The sequence below is a fragment of the Grampus griseus genome (genome assembly GCF_964374135.1).
Source record: "Grampus griseus genome assembly, chromosome: 14".
NCBI classification, from domain to species: domain Eukaryota; kingdom Metazoa; phylum Chordata; class Mammalia; order Artiodactyla; family Delphinidae; genus Grampus; species Grampus griseus.
Window position 1 is genome coordinate 59,893,009 of NC_139008.1, and position 19,953 is coordinate 59,912,961.

Consider the following 19,953-nt stretch of genomic DNA (forward strand, 5'->3'; position numbering starts at 1 on the left):
CTGAGACTTCCAGCCAGCTGGAGATCTCATTTCCACAAGCATCAACATTGCTCTTTTTCCACTGTTAATAAAAGATGTGTTCCGGTGACACCTGAGTTGGAGTGAGGTTCTGTTAGACTGACAGATGGAAGGAGGAAGAACTCGGCTCTGGGGGAGCAGGGAGAAGAGACTCAGAAAAAGGGAGGTGGGAAGGCAGACAGCCTGCTGCTTGAAGCTGTAGCTACTGCCCAAACTGTCGCCACCATTCACCTGTGATGACTTAAATTTAAATAAATTAAAATAAAACAGAAATTCAGTTTCTCAATTGCACTGACTACTTTTCAAGCGCTCACTAGTTTCATGTGACTGAAGGCTACTCTATTAGCGCAGATTTAGAACATTTCCATCATCCCAGAAAGTTCTGTTGGTCAGCACTGGCCTGGAGGCACCGCAGGGAGGCATTTCTTCCTGCAGCTGAGTTGTAGACAACGTAATAATTTGCAAAACAGTGGAGTAAGCTCTGTTTACCAGGCTCCTTCCTAGTCAGGGTTTGCACAGCCAGCATCTTTGCTGTGCCTCCGAGACACAGTGAGGCTGAACGTCAAAATATGTCTGCTAGGGCTTCCCTGGTGGTGCAGTGGTTGAGAGTCCGCCTGCCGATGCAGGGGACACGGGTTCGTGCCCCAGTCTGGGAAGATCCCACATGCCGCGGAGCGGCTGGGCCCGTGAGCCATGGCCGCTGAGCCTGCGCGTCCGGAGCCTGTGCTCCACAACGGGAGAGGCCACAACAGTGAGAGGCCTGCGTACAGCAAAAAAAAAAAAAAAAAAAAATGTCTGCCAACCTGTTCTATGTGATAAGGGGCGAGGCATTTGACTTGAGCAATGAGGAAAATCAGGTGTGAGAGGAACCAGGGAAAATGGCTTCTTACACAGAGGGAAGGAGGGAGTCATTCCAGTCTTGTGGCAGAAAGACCGAGGTGGGACTTGGGGGAAGATGGTAACACTGAATGGGATTTTTTCAGGAAAAACGTCCTGCCCTTCTCTCAAAACTTCAGCAGAGAGTCAAGAGCCATAAAATGCATGGTGGGCTGGCTCGTCATATGGAAACCAGGGAAATAGCCGAGTTGCAAATAGGAGTCAGGGGCGTGGGCACCAGGCCACGCAATATTCATGGAACCTCACTGCAAGCTTGGCCCTGTGTTAGGCATTTGGACACAAGTGTAGCTAAGACAGCCCCTCCGCCTGCTCTCCACACTGTAAGGGTGAGTGTGTGACAAGGGGAGAGATTCTAGTGCTTAGGGAACACAAAAGAGGTCTGAACTTGTTGAGATGGGGGTCATGGAAAGTCCCCCTCACCCCCAAGGAAGGCGTGTCTTTTTGGTTGTGAGGGAGACGCGGAAGCCACCAGATGGGGCGCGGGACAGAGAGGTGACCTGAAAATGGAGGGGGGTGCGTAGCCGGAGGGCCACGATCCTCCTTGGCTTCCGCCAGGCCCCGCTCGGTGCTGGCCAACAGCAGGGCCCGATGGCCAGTTGCGTGCTGGGGATGACGTGACCAAAGCAGGGTGGGAGGGTGAACCCCCCTTCTTGTTGAGCCCCCTTGGAGTGGAGAGGAGGAAGGGACTCCTGCGCTCATCAGAGGAGCTGAGCCTTCTGGACGGGGAGGGCCCTGGTCGACCACCACTGCTCACCTGAGCCCCGCCAGCTTCCTCGCCATGGGCCAGGGCTTGGTCCGCATGGTGGCGATGAGCTTCTTCTTGTCTTCCACCTGCTCCAGAATCCGGGCCAGTTCCTCCTCAGACAGAGACTCCCCACCAGAGGTGCTGGAGGCCAAGGAGGATGACCTGGAGCAGAGGCGGGGTGGAGCAGAGGGGAGTGAGGAGGAGGCCGGGGTCCTCAGGGGCACTGTGGGATGTGAGGGGCCCACCCAAGATGCCCCCAGCTCCCGCCCACACAGGCCTACCCCGCTCAGAGCCCTCCGCGACTCCCCCCACCTGGCAGAGGAGGCCACTTCTCCTCCTGGAGCCCAGGGCCCCTCGTGGTCTGCCTCCTCAAGCTCCATGCCCCTGAGTCCCCCCCACGCTGCACACCCTCGCTCGTGCAGGGCCGCCCAGTGGGAATATAATGTGAACCATGTATCGTAACGTTAAGTTTTCTAGTAGCTATATTAATATGATAAACGGACATGGACATATTAATTTTAATAATACATTTCATTTAACCCAGTATATGAAAAATTTATAATTTATAATTACAGTAATGTAATCGGTGTAAAAATTATTAATGAGACATTCTACATTCTTTTTGTACTGTCTTCAAAACCCAGGGTTCATCTTGTACTCACCACGGATGTCAATTCAGGCACAAAATTTTCATTGAACATATTTAATCTGTACTTGGATTTCATAAAATTTAGTTGAAAAAGTAGATTTACATATCCAAATTTTTAGACATACTTAAAAGTTTCCTTGTAAATGAATAAAGTAACATAATATCATTTTCCTTTGGTGTTCACATCTGCACTGACAAAATTAGTTTGTCTTTTTTTTTTTTTTTTCCAGAAGAAATGCTTTGGCTTCAAAGTTAAATCAACTTCAAAACTACATCTTGGGCTTCCCTGGTGGCGCAGTGGTTGAGAGTCCGCCTGCCGATGCAGGGGACACGGGTTCGTGCCCCGGTCCGGGAAGATCCCACGTGCCGCGGAGCGGCTGGGCCCGTGAGCCATGGCCGCTGAGCCTGTGCTCCGCAACGGGAGAGGCCACAACAGTGAGAGGCCCGCGTACCGCAAAAAAAACACAAAAAACAAAACTACATCTGTTTGTCCAAGTTCAGTAAATTTTTTAACTCAGTGGTATTAACATCAGATTAAAATTAAATTGAATTAAAAATGCAGTTCCTCAGTCACACCAGCCACATTTCAAATGCCTAGCATGTGGCTAGTGGCTATTGTATGGGACAGCACAACTGCAGAGACCTTCCAGCTGGAGGGTGTGATGACCCTCACCAGCTCACAGACAAGACTGTGTGCTCATCTGCCACAAAATCCAAGTTCTTGTCTGTGCTACTCACAGCCTCCTTCACTCATAAAAACACTGACTCTCAGCTGAGATGGCAGCAGCTGACAGGGGGTGAGGGAGGGGCTGGAGAAGTGTTCTGCCTGTGCAGCCTTTTTAGCACGTTTGATAAATGGAAATATCAGGATGTGGGCTTGGGTTACCACGGGTTTTAGAGACCAGTTTGCCTCTGTGAGTTTAGCTTCTGATCAACTCCTAAGGAGCAAGGAGAGGTCACAGGAATAAGGTGGAGAAGCGGGGGGACCCTAGCTCTTAAATGCTGGAAAGCCTAGAGCACAGGGACATTTTGCCTTATCTCACCCCCCCGCCCCCCAGGATATCTGCCTTTGAGTCTTTGCATAAGTTGTTCCCTCAGTTTGGGTGGTGGTAGGAGGGTGGGACATTCAGTCATTGCTTGTTCAAATTCCACCCGGGCTTTAAAGTCTTAACGAAATATTTACCTTCCTCGTGGAGGAACCGCAGCCTCCCAGCAACATGCTCTTTATCAAATCCTTTCTTGCATACATATTGCCTTCTGCTTTTTGTTGTGATAGCTGATGCCCATGTCCTACCTCCCCTGCTAGACTGTCAGTTTCTGAGCAACAGGACTGGATATTTTTCATCTCTATGCCCTGCCATGACACTCAGCTGAAAATGGCACAAATGGGTCCTTGTCTGCATCCCTTACTTTGCATCTGCCACCCAGACAGGATGGGACCGCCTCCTTCTAAAGTTCCGGACACTCTGGGGCCCATCAATGATGCATTCAAGTTCTCTCTAAGTTGCTAAGGACACCATGCACCCTTTACCCTGTTAGCTCAGGTCTACGGACAACCAGACAGTAGACAAAAGCCCTAACTGAGCCAGGGATGGCTGGCAGGGGTGACAGAAGAAATCAGTGGCCCTTGCTGTGGGCCTTAATTTCCTCTGTAAAGTTGGAGATGTACAGTGGAACACCTGAGTGAGGGTGTGGGCAAGGAAGGTTTATTAGAAACCATTGGAAGGAGCATCAGCTCTTTGCCATAGTCCTGGTATCTCTGTTTCCAAAGCCTCCCAGCCCATTATCAATGGGGATTCTTAAAACATCCTGAGAAGTGATGCAAAGTAAAGTGGAAGAGGGAGGCAAAGAGAGGGAGATGTCCCATCAAAATTGGTAGCAAAAAATGAAACTAAAATCCCAACTTGCTGATTCCATAAACTGGCTCTATCCACTAACCCCCGTATGCAGATGCTAATGGAACAAAGGAAACACAGCAAGTAAACCAAACCCCCAAATCCTAGAATTTCAGAGCTGGTAGAACTTTTGAAGTTCTTCTAGATCAAAGCCACATTTCACAGAAGAGGACACAGGTCACCTTAGGAAATGGTGTGCTTAAGCCCTGGAATGACTCCTAAATCCTATTTTGTTAATTTCTCTCAGCTCCTCATCAAGAGCTGTGGTGAGTCACCAGCTGAAATTGAGAATTGGGATCTTTTCTCACCCTGCTGCCATATCACCTCCCCACTCAGAGCTCCACTTGCACCTGTGCTCCAGGAGGGCTTTGAGTCGAGAGTGCGCAGTGGCCCCTCAACCTGGGATGGCTGTGACCCTCATCCCGGTTCCACCCCCAACCGCGAAGAGCTTGGCAGGGGCAAAGGCAGGGACTAAGTAAAGAGAGCAGGGGCCGCCCGTTTATGGGAGAGAATGAGGGGGGAAGACGACACCTGGCCCTTATCAAGGGAGGAAGCAGGGCTGGAAGGAGAGGGAGAGCGCGGACTGAAGCGCGCCTGAAGCCCGGTCACAACACACCTGTGTTTCTTCAGCTGCTTCCACATCTCCTCCTTCCTCGGCACCTCCTTTTCCTTCTTTGGAGGTGCTCGGTGCTCCCTGAGGGAAGCTCTCCCGTCCCTCTTCCTCCTTCCTCCGCAGGTCTTCTCTGCCGAGCCTCGCTCCGGTTCCCCCAGCTGCTCTCTGCGTCCCCTGCGCTCTGCCTGCTTCCTCCGGGGAGACCCCGACCCCGGGCTGCCCCCGGCCCGCTCCTTCTGTTCAGGCGGGGCTCGGCGCCTGCCTGGCGCGTTCTCGGCTTTGTGAGTCCGCTTCCTCGAGGGTCTCCTCCCGGACCTGTCACCTGCAGGGGCAGGGAATGAACAGTTCTGGCCTCACAGGCCTCGACCCCAGGAAAGTGTCCCCAGCTGTGAGAAATCAGATGTACAAGATGCTTCCTGGACCTTATTGGTTCCAAAAGCCACCTCTTTCAGACAGAGCCTCTGGTCTCGGCTGAGAGCTAATGTCTCCCTCCTCTGACCGGCTGGCACTCCCACACTCTCACCTAAACCTCAGCTAGAGACCCAGACACATGACTTCCTCTGCTTGGGGGTGCAGTCCCTTGGGTCAGAGCTCAGTCCTCTCCTGACGCCCAGGACCAAGGCCAAGCGTAAGCCTCTGTTTGGTAAGGCTGGAAGACTGAGACGCAGAGGGCCTGCTGGCTCCGTTCTCCAAGGGCTGTCCCCTCATGTGCCCCACCTGGCATGAGGGAAGGGACGGGGGGTGGTGGTGGTGGTGAGAGCAGCGGAGTCGGTTCCGATCCTGTGTCTCAGCGCTGCTCCCACGTTGTTGCTGTTATTTTAAACCATGACTTTATAGCACTGGCAAATGGCCTGGCTGAGCAGAATCTACTCTCAAGTGTGAACTTTCCCCAACAGCTTGCCCAACACCTAGTGTAAGCACAGCTATCCCAGCTGGGCAGTTACACATTAAATGCAGGAAAAATTGTAATGAGGTTCTGGTATTAATAAGCAACCTCTCCACCACTTACTAGCAGGGTGTCTTTGAGCCAGTCACTTAACCTCTCTGAGTCTCAGCTCATCTCTAACATGGGAATGTTACTACTCCATCAGCTTGTTAATGAACATGACACAATGACTGACTTCTGAGAACGGATGTCATTACCCTGATATTCTTATCCGGAAATAAGATCTTTTTTTTTTTGCGTATGCGGGCCTCTCACTGCTGTGGGCTCTCCCGTTGTGGAGCACAGGCTCCGGACGCGCAGGCTCAGCGGCCATGGCTCACGGGCCCAGCCGCTCCACAGCATGTGGGATCTTCCCGGACCGGGGCACGAACCCGTGTCCCCTGCATCGGCAGGCGGACTCTCAACCACTGAGCCATCAGGGAAGCCCGGTCAAGATCTTTTTACTTGTATAAAGAACACAGGTTTGGAGCTAGGCCAGTCTGCCCGAAAATATCAGTTCTATCATTTACTTATCTCTGTGACCACAGATAAATTACTTAACTTTTCTGCACCTCAGGTTCCTCACCTGTAAAACGGCTCTAGTAGCCACTACATAGTTAGGTTAGGTTAAAACAGGAATAGTTAGGTTAATTTAAAACAGGAATAAAGGGTCTGACTCATGAGAGGTACTCAACAAAGGTCCTCCTCCTTCCCTCCCACCTCCAGCCTGCCTTGCCATCTTTGTGCTCTAAGTGGGCATCACCTGGAACCTGATCTGTCTGCAGAGCACAGGTTCTCACTTTTCACAGTGGCTCCCCATCCAGGCTTTTCTGCCACCACTAGGCAGATTTTCCCAACAGAGCTGTGAGAGCCCCAACTTTGGGCAGGGCAGGGCAGAGTAGAGTTTCATCACCCAACATCCCCACCAACAGTCCCATCAGTGATGGAGTCCAGGACAAGGAGTCCCAGGTTGTCAAATTCTTGCCTCTGTCCACCCCTTTTCCAGCCTCTCAAGGTTGTGCATGCAATGCAGCAGCCACAGAGAGTTTTCCTCGCTGCTCCCTGACCCTTGAGCTTTACATTCTGAGAAGCAAGCCACCCCGTGAAACAGCAACCAAAGCTGGTCGCTGGTGGATTTGGGTAGAGTAAGCTGGGGATTCAGAGTCTGGATATGTGGGCCTGAAACCTTGTTCTGCTGGTTATTACCCCGGTAACACTGGGCAGGTTTCTTGTTCTCTCTGAGTCAGTTTTCTCGTGGGTGTGCTGTGGGTGGTCTACCCAGATCTCCATTGTCTGGCCGTGGCATTGTCCCTTAGCTGCTATGCATGTTGGCTCTTACCATTCACAGCTTCTCCCTTCCCAAGGGACCCGTGGTTGATGGAAACCATCTTGGGAAATGTCTGGGAGTTTACACCCCTCCCCTCTCCTCAAGTCAGCTGACAGCCAATTGCTAACTGATATGGGGTATAAAAAGTCCAGTCCTCTGGCCTCCAGGCAGAGCAAGTCTGTGGTTCATTCACTCTCCAGAGCTCTCTGTGGGATCAGGCAGAGGCTAGACCCCAGCTGAACACACAGCTTTGCTCAGCTCCTTCCCTTGATCTGTCCTGATTCCCTTACTCCTTGTCTCCTGAGAGCTGCCCTCAATAAATCACATGCACAAGAATCCCCATCTCAGGCTCTGCTTCCAGGGGACCTGATTTATCTATAGGCATCTATCTCAAAGTGTGGTAGGTAAATCCAACTGAGATAATATCTATACAAGTGTGATGTAAGGGGAGCATGCTGGGTTTAGCAAACAGAATTTGCTCTGTGGTTCAAAGATAAACTATCCAGAGTTCTCCTCTTGGATCTCAAACTAGGATACTGGTAGAATCCAAGAAGCACAGTGGTGGGCTTCACCCAGACCTGAGGAAGATATTCTGGAGGAAGAAACTTCTAAGCTAAGACCTAGAGTGAAAATAGAGTGTGTGTGTGCAGCGAGTGGGTATAGGGCAGGGTTAGGTAGTGAGTGGGTAGGAAGGATGCCAGAAAAGTTTTACGCAGAGGTGACATGGTCAGTTTTGTGCTTTTATAAAGGCCTCATTCAGTATTCAAACCCCAATGGAGGGAGTTTCTTGATAAAGATACTTCAAGAAACTGTAATCATAAAGGATACTGGAAAAAGAATTGTTCTGCCTTGGCTAAGAAGATAGAGAAAATAGATAAAAAATGAAATGATTGGACTTCTGGGTTTCACTCCAATGTGTAAAGAGCTCCATCCTACTAACAAGAAAAAAGCTGAACAAACTGAAAAACAATTCTTTTTAGATCCATCAGAAAATTGAGTTTGTAGGGCAAGCTACTGTCCGCAAACTGGAGAGGCAGAGAATCATAGCTTACCTTGAGCAGAAGCCCTCCATGGGAGCCAGTGCTTATAGTGCTTAAAGGGAGAGTATTCAGGACTTACTTTAATTAGGTATGGTAAGATACTCAGACATGGAAATGACTGTCATGGAGGAAGAGGTTTTTGGACTTACAGATCCCAAGCAACACCGTGTCACATAGGGCCACATGAGGAAGCACAATGTTCAGTCAGTAGCAAGGCAGAGAGGAAAAATGTGGGCATGAGCCTTTATTATGGTTTCTAAGGAAAGGAAGGGGTGAGGCAGGGTAAGCAGGTTTAGGATTGGCTAATTTGAATAATTTCAGTGGGCCCTGGAGCATAGGGGCATTCCCTAGTTGTTCTGATACCAGGCCCTGGGGTGAATAGGGCAGGTGGATAGAGGCCCAGAGTATGAGCTTGATAAAGATTGAGGTTATAAACTTGGGTTGGTTGGTTTGCATACGAAAGGAAAGCTTGCAGATGAGTTGTTTGCTATCTCTAAGAATTAGCTAAAACTGGGAGGGCTGTCCTTCCAGGGTCAACAAAGCCTCAAGGTGCCAAAGGATCAGAATATAGAAGATAAAAAGCATGGCTATTACTGGTAGGAATACAAACTGTAATTGATGAAATGCTGGAGGCTTATTGTGTGCTAGCTTGAGAGTTAAAAACTATGGGGCTCAGTCTTTGGAGGAGGGGGCACACTTTCGTGAATTTTACCTCCTGGGAGCACTAGCAGGTTCTCACTGTGAAGACTGGAGGAAAATCCATGGTGCTTCCAGCAGGGGGAGGGGAAAGTACTCATTTTAAAATATGAAAAGTAACCCAGATTGTCCTGTTCTCTTTAACAAAGGCCTGCTGTGAGATAATAGATATATCTATTGGTCTGTGTCCCCAGTTCCAGGCACAGAGGTCCTAAAATCTTTGTAAAATCCTAAGAGCACTAGGAACATCTATTCTTCTAATGAGGTGATTCTGATGGGCTCCTGAATGGCTGGATGGGGACTGGTCACCAGAAAGACCAACCCATGATTAGAAGCTTGCAATTGTCAGCCCTGCCCCACCCCCAACCTCAAGATGGGGGAGAGGGGCTAGAAATGAAGTTAAGAATTGATGACGCCTATGTGAGGAAGTCTCTATAAAATCCCAATAACAGTGGGTTGGGAGAGCTTCTTGTTGGGTAAACACATCCACATACTGGGAGGCTGACACACTCCAACTCCCAGACCTTCCCTCATGTATCTCTTCATCTGCTATTACTCTGTATCCTTTATTATATCCTTTAATAAACTGGTAAATGTAAATAAATATTTCTCTTAGTTCTGTGAGCCACTCTAGCAAATTAATTGAACCCAAGGAGGGGGTCTTTGGGACCTTGGATCTATAGCTGGTTGGTCAGAAGGACCTGGGCTTGTGATTGGTATCTGAACTGGGGGTAGGTTTCAATCTTGGGGAAATAAGCCTGTGGGGTCTGAGTAAGTAGTGTCAGAATTGACTTATACTGTGGGACACCCAGCTAGTGTCACACTGTTGTAAGGGAAAACTTCCATACATTTGGTGGCAAGAAATATCAGAAGTGAAGTGTTCTGTGTGAGTAGTAAAGGAGACACATAGGGAAGAAACTCACAGTAGGGAAGAAACTCACAGTAGGGAAGAATTGGGTTTTTCCCTATGTGGGAAAGAAAAAAAACAGAGTGTTTCCTTTACACCTATGCTCCAGGGAAATTATTTTACCAGAGTGAGCGTAACTGACCAGAGTTTACCAGCTTTATTGACCTGGAGGAATGGAAATACCCCCACTCCAGCCACCTTTAGACTTCTTGTGTCACCAAAGGCTGGGGGGAGAAGGCTGAGAAGCTCTTGTGAAGGTCACAGCCTAGAGGCACAGGCTCACTAAAGATTGAAATCTAGTCATAGGATCATAGCATTTCCCTTGCCCCATACTTCACCACCACATAAACAAGACTCCAGTATAATGACAGGGGATGACAACAGAAAAAACTGCAAGGCTCAGACTCAAAAAAAAAAAAAAAAAAAAGAAGTTCCTAGGGAAACTCAAAACAACAGGAGAGACAAGAACAAGGACACTAAAGGAAATTGAGTCCTCTGACACCTACAGCTACAGTGAACAATGAACATGGCCTAACAGACAGACAAACATAAAACAACATACTAAAGGCCTATTTACCTCAGTTCTGTTAACCCAGTACATCATGTTTCTCTCAGCAAACAATTACAAGGCATACTAAGAGATAAAAAACACAGTTTGAAGAGACAGAGCAAACATCAGAACCAGACTTGGATATGGCAGAGGTTCTGGAATTATCAGACCAAGAATTTAAAATAACTATGATTAATATGCTAACAGATCTAATGGAAAAGGTGGACAACATACATACAAAAACAGATGGGTAGTGTAAGCAGAGAGATTGAAACTCTAGAGAAGAATTGAAAGGAAATGATAGAAACCAAAAACACTGTAACAGAAATGAAGAATGCCTTTGACGGGCTCGTTAGTAGACTGATCATAGTCAAGTAAAGAATCAGGAGAGTGGAAGATATGTCAATAGAAACTTCCCAAACTGAAAAGCAAATAGAAAAAAGGATAAAAAGATAGAACAAAACATCCAAAGAACTGTGAGACAATTACAAAATGTGTAACATAGAGTAATGGGGATACCAGAAGGAGAAGAAAGAGAGAAAGGAATAGAAGAAATATTTGAAGTAATAATGGTTGAAAATTGTCTAAAATCAATGACAGCCACCAAACCACAGATCCAGGAAGCTCAGAGAACACCAACAAGGACAAATGTCAAAAAATCTCCACCTAGTATATTGTATTAAAATTACAAAGAATCAAAGACAGAGAAAAAATCTTGAAAGAAGCCAGAAGGGGGAAGAAAAAAACTCATTTTACCTCTAGAGAAACAAGGATAAGAATTATATGATTTCTCTTCAAAAACCACACAAGCAAGAAGAGAGTGAAGTGGAATATTTTAAAGTGCTGAAAGGAAAAAAAAAAAAAAAAAACACCCCATGGTCTAGAACTTTGTATCCAGCAAAATTATTCTTCAAACATAAAGGAGAAATAAAGACTTTCTGAGACAAACAAAAATTGACCAGACTTGCCTTGAAAGAAATGATAAGTTCAAAAAAGAAATGGTAAGTTCTTCAGAGAGAAGGAAAATGATGTAGGTCAGAAACTTGGATATACGTAAAGAAAGAGCATTCAAGAATGAACAAACAAATGACGTATAAAATCTTTTATGTTTCTTACTTTTAATCTAACAGATAAGAGTTTTAATATAATAGCAACAATATATTAGATGACTATAGCTAATGGATAAGTGAAATGAATGACAGCAATGTTAAAAGGATGGGAAGGAGGAATTGGGAAGACTCTGTTATAAAGTACCTGCACTACCCATGAAGAGGTATAGTGTTACTTGAAAGTGGACTTGGCTTAGTTGTTAATGTATACTGCAAACTCTAGTGCTAAAAAAAGTGAAAAATGTAGTATTTAGTATAATATGCTAAAAAAAGAGAGAAATTGGAATCATATAAAATGCTCAATCAAAACACAGAACAAGAGTGGAAGACAAGAATAGGAACAAAAAACAAGGGCAGTGAATAGAATCAGCAAAAAATATGGTAAATATTAATCCAACTATATCAATAATCACTTTAAATGTCAATAGTCTAAATGAAGCAATTAAAGACAGAGATTGTCAAAGTGGATAAAAAAAGACAACTATATGTTGTCTACAAGAAATCTACTTTAAACATAAAGACACATATAAACTAGAAGTAAAGGGATGGAGAAAAAAATATCATGCTAACACTGAACAAAAGAAAGCTAGAGTAACTGTACTAATTTCAGACAAACAGATTTCAAAGCAAGGAAAATTACCTGGGATAAAGTAGGGTATTACATAATGATAAAGAGGTCATTTCTCCAAGAAGACAAAATAATCTCTCATATGTTTGCACCTAACAACAGAGCACCAAAATATGTGAAGCAAAATCTGATAAAACTGCAAGGATAAATGGACAAATCCACTACTATAGTTGGAGACTTCAACACACCTCTATCAGTAATTGAAAGATACAGTAGGCAGAAAATCAGTAAGGACATAATTGAACTGAACAGCACCATCAATCAACTGGATCTAATTGACATTTATAAAACACTTCATCCAACAACAGCAGAACATACATTCTTCTTGAGCTCACGTGGAACATTCACCGAGATAGACAACATTCTGGCCCATAAACATATGTTAACAAATTTAAAAGAATAGAAATTATTCAAAGTATGAGGTCAGATCACAATGGAATTAAACTAGAAATCTGTAACAGAAAAATAACTGGAAAATACCAAAATATTTGAAGATGGAACACATTTTTAAATAACACATGGGACAAAGAAGAAGTCTCAAGAGAAATTTTAAAATACTTTGAATTAAATTTAAATGAAAATAAAACTTATCAAAATTTGTGGATGCAGCAAAAGGAGTGCTTAGAGAGAAATTGTAGTACTGAATACATACATTAGAAGACACTTAAAAATCTATAATCTAAGCTTCCACCTTGTGAAACTAGAATAGAAGAGCAAATTAAATCCAAACTAAGCAGAAGAAAAGAAATAATGAAAATTAGAACAAGACATCAATGAAAATTAAAACAGGAAAGCAATGGAGAAAATATGAAACCAAAAGCGTTTTTTTTTTTTTTTTTTTTTTTTTTTTAAAGAGCAGTAATATTGATAAACCTCTAGTCTGGAAAACCAAGGAGAAAAGTGAGAAAACACAAATTTCTAATATCAGAAATGAAAGAGTAGTTATCACTATTATCACATGGACTTTAAAAGGGTAGTAAAGGAATATTATGAAAAACTTGATGCTTATAAATCTGACAGCTTGGATGAAATAGACAAATTCCTAGAAAGACACAATTTACCAAAACTCATACAAGAAAAAATAGGTAATTTGAATAGGCCTATATCTATTTAAGAAATTGAATCAACAATTAATCTTAAACAAACAAACAAACAAAAAGAACCCAAGCCAAAAACCAACCAAACAAACCCAAAACCAGGCCCAAATGGTTTCACTAGTGAATTCCACCAAATGTTTAAAGAAAAAATATAATTTCTTTACAATCTCTTCCATAAAATTTCTATTAAGGAATACTTCCCAACTCATTTTATGAAGCTTGCATTACCCTAATACCAAAACTGTACAAAAATATTACACAGAAGGAAAATTACAGATCAATATCCCTCATGAACATAGATGTCAACATCCTCAATAAAACATTAGCAAATTGAGAGTTCCCTGGTGGCCTAGTAGTTAGGATTCCAGGCTTTCACTGCCATGGCCAGGGTTCAATCCATGGTCAGGGAACTGAGATCCCATGAGCTGCATGGCATGGCAAAAGAAACAAAACAAAACAAAACAAAAATATATATATGAAGAATAACATACCACAACCAAGTGGGATTTATTCCAGGTATGCAAGACTGATTCAATATTAGAAAATCAATTAATATAATCCATCATACCAACATGATAATGACAAAATATAATATGATCATATCAATAGATTCAGAAAAAGCATTTGAAAAAATACAACACCTATTCATAATAAAACCTCTCGGCAAACTAAAAGTAGATGGGAACTTCCTCAACCTGATAAAGAATTTTTACAAAAAACCTACAGCTAATATCACAGTTAATGGTGAGAAACTATATACTTTCCCCCTGAGATTGGGAACAAGATGTGGATGTTCCCTCTTATGTATTCAACATTTTACTGGAAGTCCCAGCTAATGCAATAAAACAAGAAAAAGAAATAAAAGGTATACTGATTGGAAAGGAAGAAATAAAACTGTCTTTATTTACAGATTATATTATTATCTATGTAGAAAATCTCAATGAATCCACAAAAAACCTTCCTAGAACTAAAAAGTGATTATAGCAAGGCTGCAGAATGCAAAGCAAATGTGCCGGGGCGGGTGGTGTGGGGGCGAGTCAAGATGGTTGTGTGGGAAGACGTGGAGTTTGCATCTCCCCACAACTAGGGTGCCTGCTGGATGCTGGTGGGGGACCTTGATGCCCAGGAAGATGGGAGGAACCCCCAAGCAACCAGCTCATTTGCTCTGAGGGAAGCTGGCCACCATGTTGTGAGAATGCTCAAACAACTCTAGGAGGACGTCGATGTGGGGAGGAACTGAGGCCTCCTGCCATTGGCCAGCATCATCTTGCCAACAGCCATGTGACTGGAGCAGATACTCCAGCCCTAGCCAAGCCTTCAGATGAGACTGCAGCTCCAGCCACAATCTCACCCAGTCCCTCTTGAGAGATCAGGGGTCAGAACCACATCACTAACCATCCTCAGATTTCTGACCCACAGAAACTGTATGTGATGATAAATATTTATTGCTGCTTTAAAAAAAGAATTTAATGTGCCAAAGTCCTATATACCAGCAATGAGAAAATTGGAATTGAAATTAAAAACAAAACATCATTTACGGTAGTACCAAAAAATGAAAACTTATGTATAAATCTAACAAACTATATAAGGTCTATATGAGGAAAACTACAAAACTCTGATGAAAGAAATCAAATATCTGAATAAATGGAGAGCTATTTTATGTTCATGGATAAGAAGCCTCAATATTACTGAGATGTCAGCTCTTCCCAATTTCATCAATAGATTCAACACAGTCCCAATCAAAATATCAATGAGTCATTTTGTGAATTTTGATACATTTATTCTAAAGTTTATATGGAATAGCAAAAGATCCAGAATAGCCAACATAAGAGAAGAACAAGGTTGAAGGACGGACACTACCCAACTTCAAGACTTACTATAAAGCTACAGTAACAAGGCAGTGTGATATCAGTGAAAGAATAGACAAATAGATCAATGGACCAGAATAGAGAGCCCAGGAATAGACTCACACAAATATAGCCAACTGATCTTTGACAAAGGAGGAAAGGCAATTCCCAAAATGGTACTGGAACAACTGAACATCACATCATATGTCAAGAAAAAAAAATCTAGACACAGACCTTATACCTTTCACAAAAATAAACTCAAAATGAATCATAGATCTAAATGTAAAATGCAAAACTATAAAACTCCTAGTAGGTAACATAAGAGAAAATCTAAGTGATCTTGAGTTTTGAAAGACTTTTTAGATAAAACACCTAAAGCGTGATCTGTGAAAGAAAAATTTGATAAGTTGGACTTTATTAAAATTTAAAAGTTCTGCTCTGCAAAAGACACTGTTAAGGGGCTTCCCTGGTGGCGCAGTGGTTGAGAGTCCACCTGCCGATGCAGGGGTCACGGGTTCGTGCCCCGGTCTGGGAAGATCCCACATGCCGCGGAGCGGCTGGGCCCGTGAGCCGTGGCCGCTGAGCCTGCGCGTCCGGAGCCTGTGCTCCGCAACAGGAGAGGCCACAGCAGTGAGAAGCCCGCGTACCGCAAAAAAAAAAAAAAAAAAAAGACACTGTTAAGAAGAAAATGAAAATACAAGCCATATGCTGGAAGAAAATATTTGTAAAACACATATTCAACAAAGAATTTGTACACAAATATACAAAGAACTATTAAAACTCAACAGTAAGAAAAACTCAATAAAAAAAGTGGACAAAATACCTGAACAGATACTTAACCAAAGAAAATATACAGATGGGAGATAAGCATATGAAAAAAATGTTATCACATGTCATCAGGGAACTGCGAATTAAAACAAGAAGATACTACTACACAGCTACCAGAATGACTAAAATTCAGTAGACTAACAGCACCAATTGCTGGTGAGGATGTAGAACGGCCACAACTATCATTTATTTCTAATAGGAATACAAAATGGTACAGCCACTTTGGAAGACAGTTTGGCAGTTTATTAAAATGCTCAACGTAGGTTTACCCTATGATGCAGCAATTGTACTCCTAGATGTTTACCCAAATGAATTGAAAACTTAGGTCCACACAAAATACCTAAAAATGTTTATATCAGCTTTATATTTGCCAAAAATTGGAAGCAACCAAGATGTCCTTCAATGGGTGACTGCATAAACAAACTGTGATACATACAGACAGTGGAATATTACTCAGTGTTAAAATGAAATGAGTTATCAAGCCATGAAAAAACGTGGCGGAACTGAGACCTCCCTGGCGGTCCAGTGGTTAAGACTCCACGCTTCCACTCCAGGGGGCGTGGGTTTGGTCCCTGGTGGGGGATCTGTCCCGCATGCAATGCAGCGTGGCCAAGAAAACCCACAAAAACATGGAGGAACCTTCAATTCATATTCCTATCATATTCCTAACTGAAAGAAGACAGATTGAAAAGGCTACATACTGTATGATTGCAACCATATGACATTCTGGAAAAGGCAACACTATGGCGATGATAAAAGATCAGTGGTTGCCAGGAGGGCAGGGGAAAGAGGAGGGACATTTTTAAGGCACATCATTCTGTATGATACTGTAATGGTGGATTTGTTAAAACCCATAGATTGTTTTATACTTCAATTTAAAAAAAAGGAAAAAAACCCATAGAATGTACAACACAAGGAGTGAACCCTAACGTAAACTGTAGACTTTAGTTGATAATAATGCATCAATATTGGTTCATCAATTGTAACAAATATAACACACTAATGCAAGATGTTAATAATAGGGAAAGCTGGGGTGAGAGGAGGAAGGAAGATTATATATGGGAACTCTGTATATTCTGTGCAATTTTCCTGTAAATCTAAAGTTATTCTAAAAGATAAAATCTATTAAAAAATGAAATCATTGATCAATGAGATGCTCCAAGGGACATCTAAAGGAGAAGTTTCTCTAAAGATTAAAGGAGCTCATTTGATTTGTTTATAAGATATCAATGTGTTTATATAAATTAAATATTCCAAAAAATCGTAGAAATTTGGTAAAAATTTGGCAAATGAACTAGTTTATTATGTCTGGTTTAATAAAAAGAAACATGCCTTCTTTGATTTTTCAGCATTAAATACAACACAAGATTATACTTTTATTCTACTTAGGTATCCTAAACTTATATAGGTTCATTGATTAAATATGCTAGTGATACTTCTACTTAAAGTTTAAGATTATGAAATACATAAATTTGTGCTTAATTAAATTGATTCATCATTCTGAACATTTGATTTCAATAGATTTATGTTTTATAGTATTCCAGCTACAAGATTAATTTCCAAGATTTATAGGTATCTTGAAACTTTGGACTGATACTAAATTGAGCTAATGGTATTCATTGGATGCCTAGATCATTTCTAAGTAAGATGAAATTCTGAAACATTGATTACTAAGCAAGATTTTAAGTTTGTATCCTTTTGCTTCTTTTTAAAAAATATGCTACCTAGAAGTAATATCTTTGTGTCTGTAAATGAACATGTACATTTCTGTCCCTTTGAAAAATTATGTGTGGGGTGTGTTTGTTTGCAGAAAGTTGTGTTATGTGTACTCATGAGTTCTGCTAGTCTAAAGTGCTGATGTGTGACAGCTGACAATTATCCATCTTCCCAGCTTATTCTGTGAGATAGAAGTTCCTTCAGTTAACGGTTATAATTCAGTGAGACTCTACTATGATTAGTCTTGACAGAAAGGCACAACTTTGTATGCAAAGTGAAAAATGTGTTTTTGTTAAGGGAGAAGGAATAGGTTTGCCCTAAAATGAAATGACAGGCTGTTGCAGAGTGAATGGAGCATGGTGAAGGACAAAACCTGAATGGATATAGAAAATAGCAGAAGGTTCATGGAAAGGGAATTTTACTAGCCTTGGATTATAGGTGAGTAAATAATGAGTCTGAGAAGCTGTGAAACCTGTTAAAATCCTAACAAAATCTGCTCAGTTTTGATGGGCTTGTTTCTGTTTATTTTTATAGTTTACTGTTAGTTGCCTTCATTTATGATATAAAGCACCCCCCCATCCTTTATCTGACTATATAGCAAAGATTCTGAGTCTTCCCACAATAATTCTTTGTGTTGGCTTTATTATGGCTTTGATTATTTAGGAAAACAAAGCTTCCTCACTTATGAAGTGCTAAGGTTCTTGGTAGGTGATCATGTTACCCTCTAAGTATATTTTTCAAAGTTTTTTTTGTCACTCTCAAATGAGTAGCCAAATATTGTTTCTAAGGCATCCATGATCCTATCTTGTGTTCAAATCTGAGAGCTTTTTTTTTTTTTTTGGCAGTGCTGCATGGCTTGCCGGATCTCAGTTCCCCAACCAGGGATTGAACCCGGGCCACCGCAGTGAAAGCGCCAAGTCCTAACCACCGGATCGCCAGGGAATTCCCATCAAATCTGAAAAATTTTGATTTCATTTTTGTTTCTAAGATTGACTCGTAAGTGTAAAATGAAGTAAAATAACTTTCAGAATATCTTTTGTATCTAAAACTTTCTTTGTGATTTCCTAGAGGGCCCTGGGAAGTCACAAAGATTTGTTTTTCCATCTCTTAAAAAAGAAAGGTGCCAGAAGCAGTTAGGGTTATTTGATATGTTACTGTTGGAGTTTCATGGGAAGTGGTGTCAAATCAGAAGAGATGCTTAGCCTTTTCTAGGTTAAACTGGTATAGGTCAAATGTTAAATATTTCAGCAATTGTATGCTCTATGGGTTGCTCCTAGAGATTTTTCAATGCCTTTGTTGCCAGGATTGGTTTCTATTTATCAGAGTCCTGATGATGATTTTCTCATGTTAGGCAATGCTATAATTATCAGTCATAATTCAGTTATCATTTAAAATGTTTATTTGATAACAATCTTTTAAAATTTGAATCTAGTATTTTTAAGGCCAGTGCTGTTCAACTGGAGATGAACATCAGACTTACCTATGGAGTTTTATTAACATATGCATACTTAGGACCTACTCCAGATCTACCGAATCTCTTTACTTGATATAGTCTTGATATATTTTTCTTACATGCTTAGTATGTTTTGGTATATTATGTATATGTCTTTTTAAAATTGTTTTATACCTCAAGATATCTTTATCTGTTTAACCATCTTTATAAATCTGATATAATGTTCATTGTCTATAAAGACATGCTTAACTATTATAGACATTCTGTTCAAAACTTTTAGATTGCCTTAATTGTGTTTGTTTTGTGTGCTACAGAAACAACTAAATTTCCTTGTCAATTTCATTACCGTTATGAAATATTTCACTTTTGACAGCTATCAGTAATAAGTTAACCACAGCCATTTGAAGTTCCTGTTACCTACAGAGACTATTTGTTTTACCCCAAAGCTTCCTTGAAACCTCAGCTGTAGGCCAGAGTTTTTGTCTTCATCAAAGGACTGTCTCAGAACCCTGACTGGAAGGACTCTGTCAGGTACTGTTAACAACTAGCAAAGCAGTGAAATGCTTAAGTAGGTTGGTTCTTGAATTCATGTCCTTCAACTAAAGAGACATAAACTATCCTCAAATTACTGGAAGATTGTCCCTAATGGTGACCTCAGGCTGAAGGTTCTTAGGAGCCACCCTGAAGCAGCAGCCTTCGAATGTACACAGCTGAGCCCAAGATCCACAGAACAAGACCACAGATTGTTAGTTTACGATCTGTATTCCTCTGTTTTCTATTCTTTTACCTATCTTCTATCCTCTCACTCACTTAAGGCTACTTTTAACTGTGTTACTTATAATCCCTGTTTCTAATATTGCTGTTTGCATCCTTAATCACTCCTTGGAATGACTAATTCCCAGCTACAATTCACCCATGAACTGGCGAAAAGGAGCCTTGGGAGCCAACCAGCTTCCCTTGGTCCCAGTTCCTTGTAAGAAATCAGTTGGCCAAAAGCAGGTCACTGGGTGGCC

At 42.3% G+C, this 19,953-nt stretch overlaps 1 protein-coding gene across 1 annotated transcript in view; it reads right to left on the bottom strand.

Moving 5' to 3' along the window:
* The window catches only part of TMC2 (transmembrane channel like 2), a gene marked incomplete at both ends in the record, with an annotated part of 88,029 nt that overhangs the window by 55,814 nt on the left and 12,262 nt on the right, over positions 1 to 19,953 (bottom strand). Inside the window, 2 exons of the mRNA XM_082670718.1 lie at positions 1,670 to 1,822; positions 4,821 to 5,139. Of these exons, the coding sequence (XP_082526844.1) occupies positions 1,670 to 1,822; positions 4,821 to 5,139 (472 nt within the window). The remainder of the gene's footprint in view (positions 1 to 1,669; positions 1,823 to 4,820; positions 5,140 to 19,953) is intronic.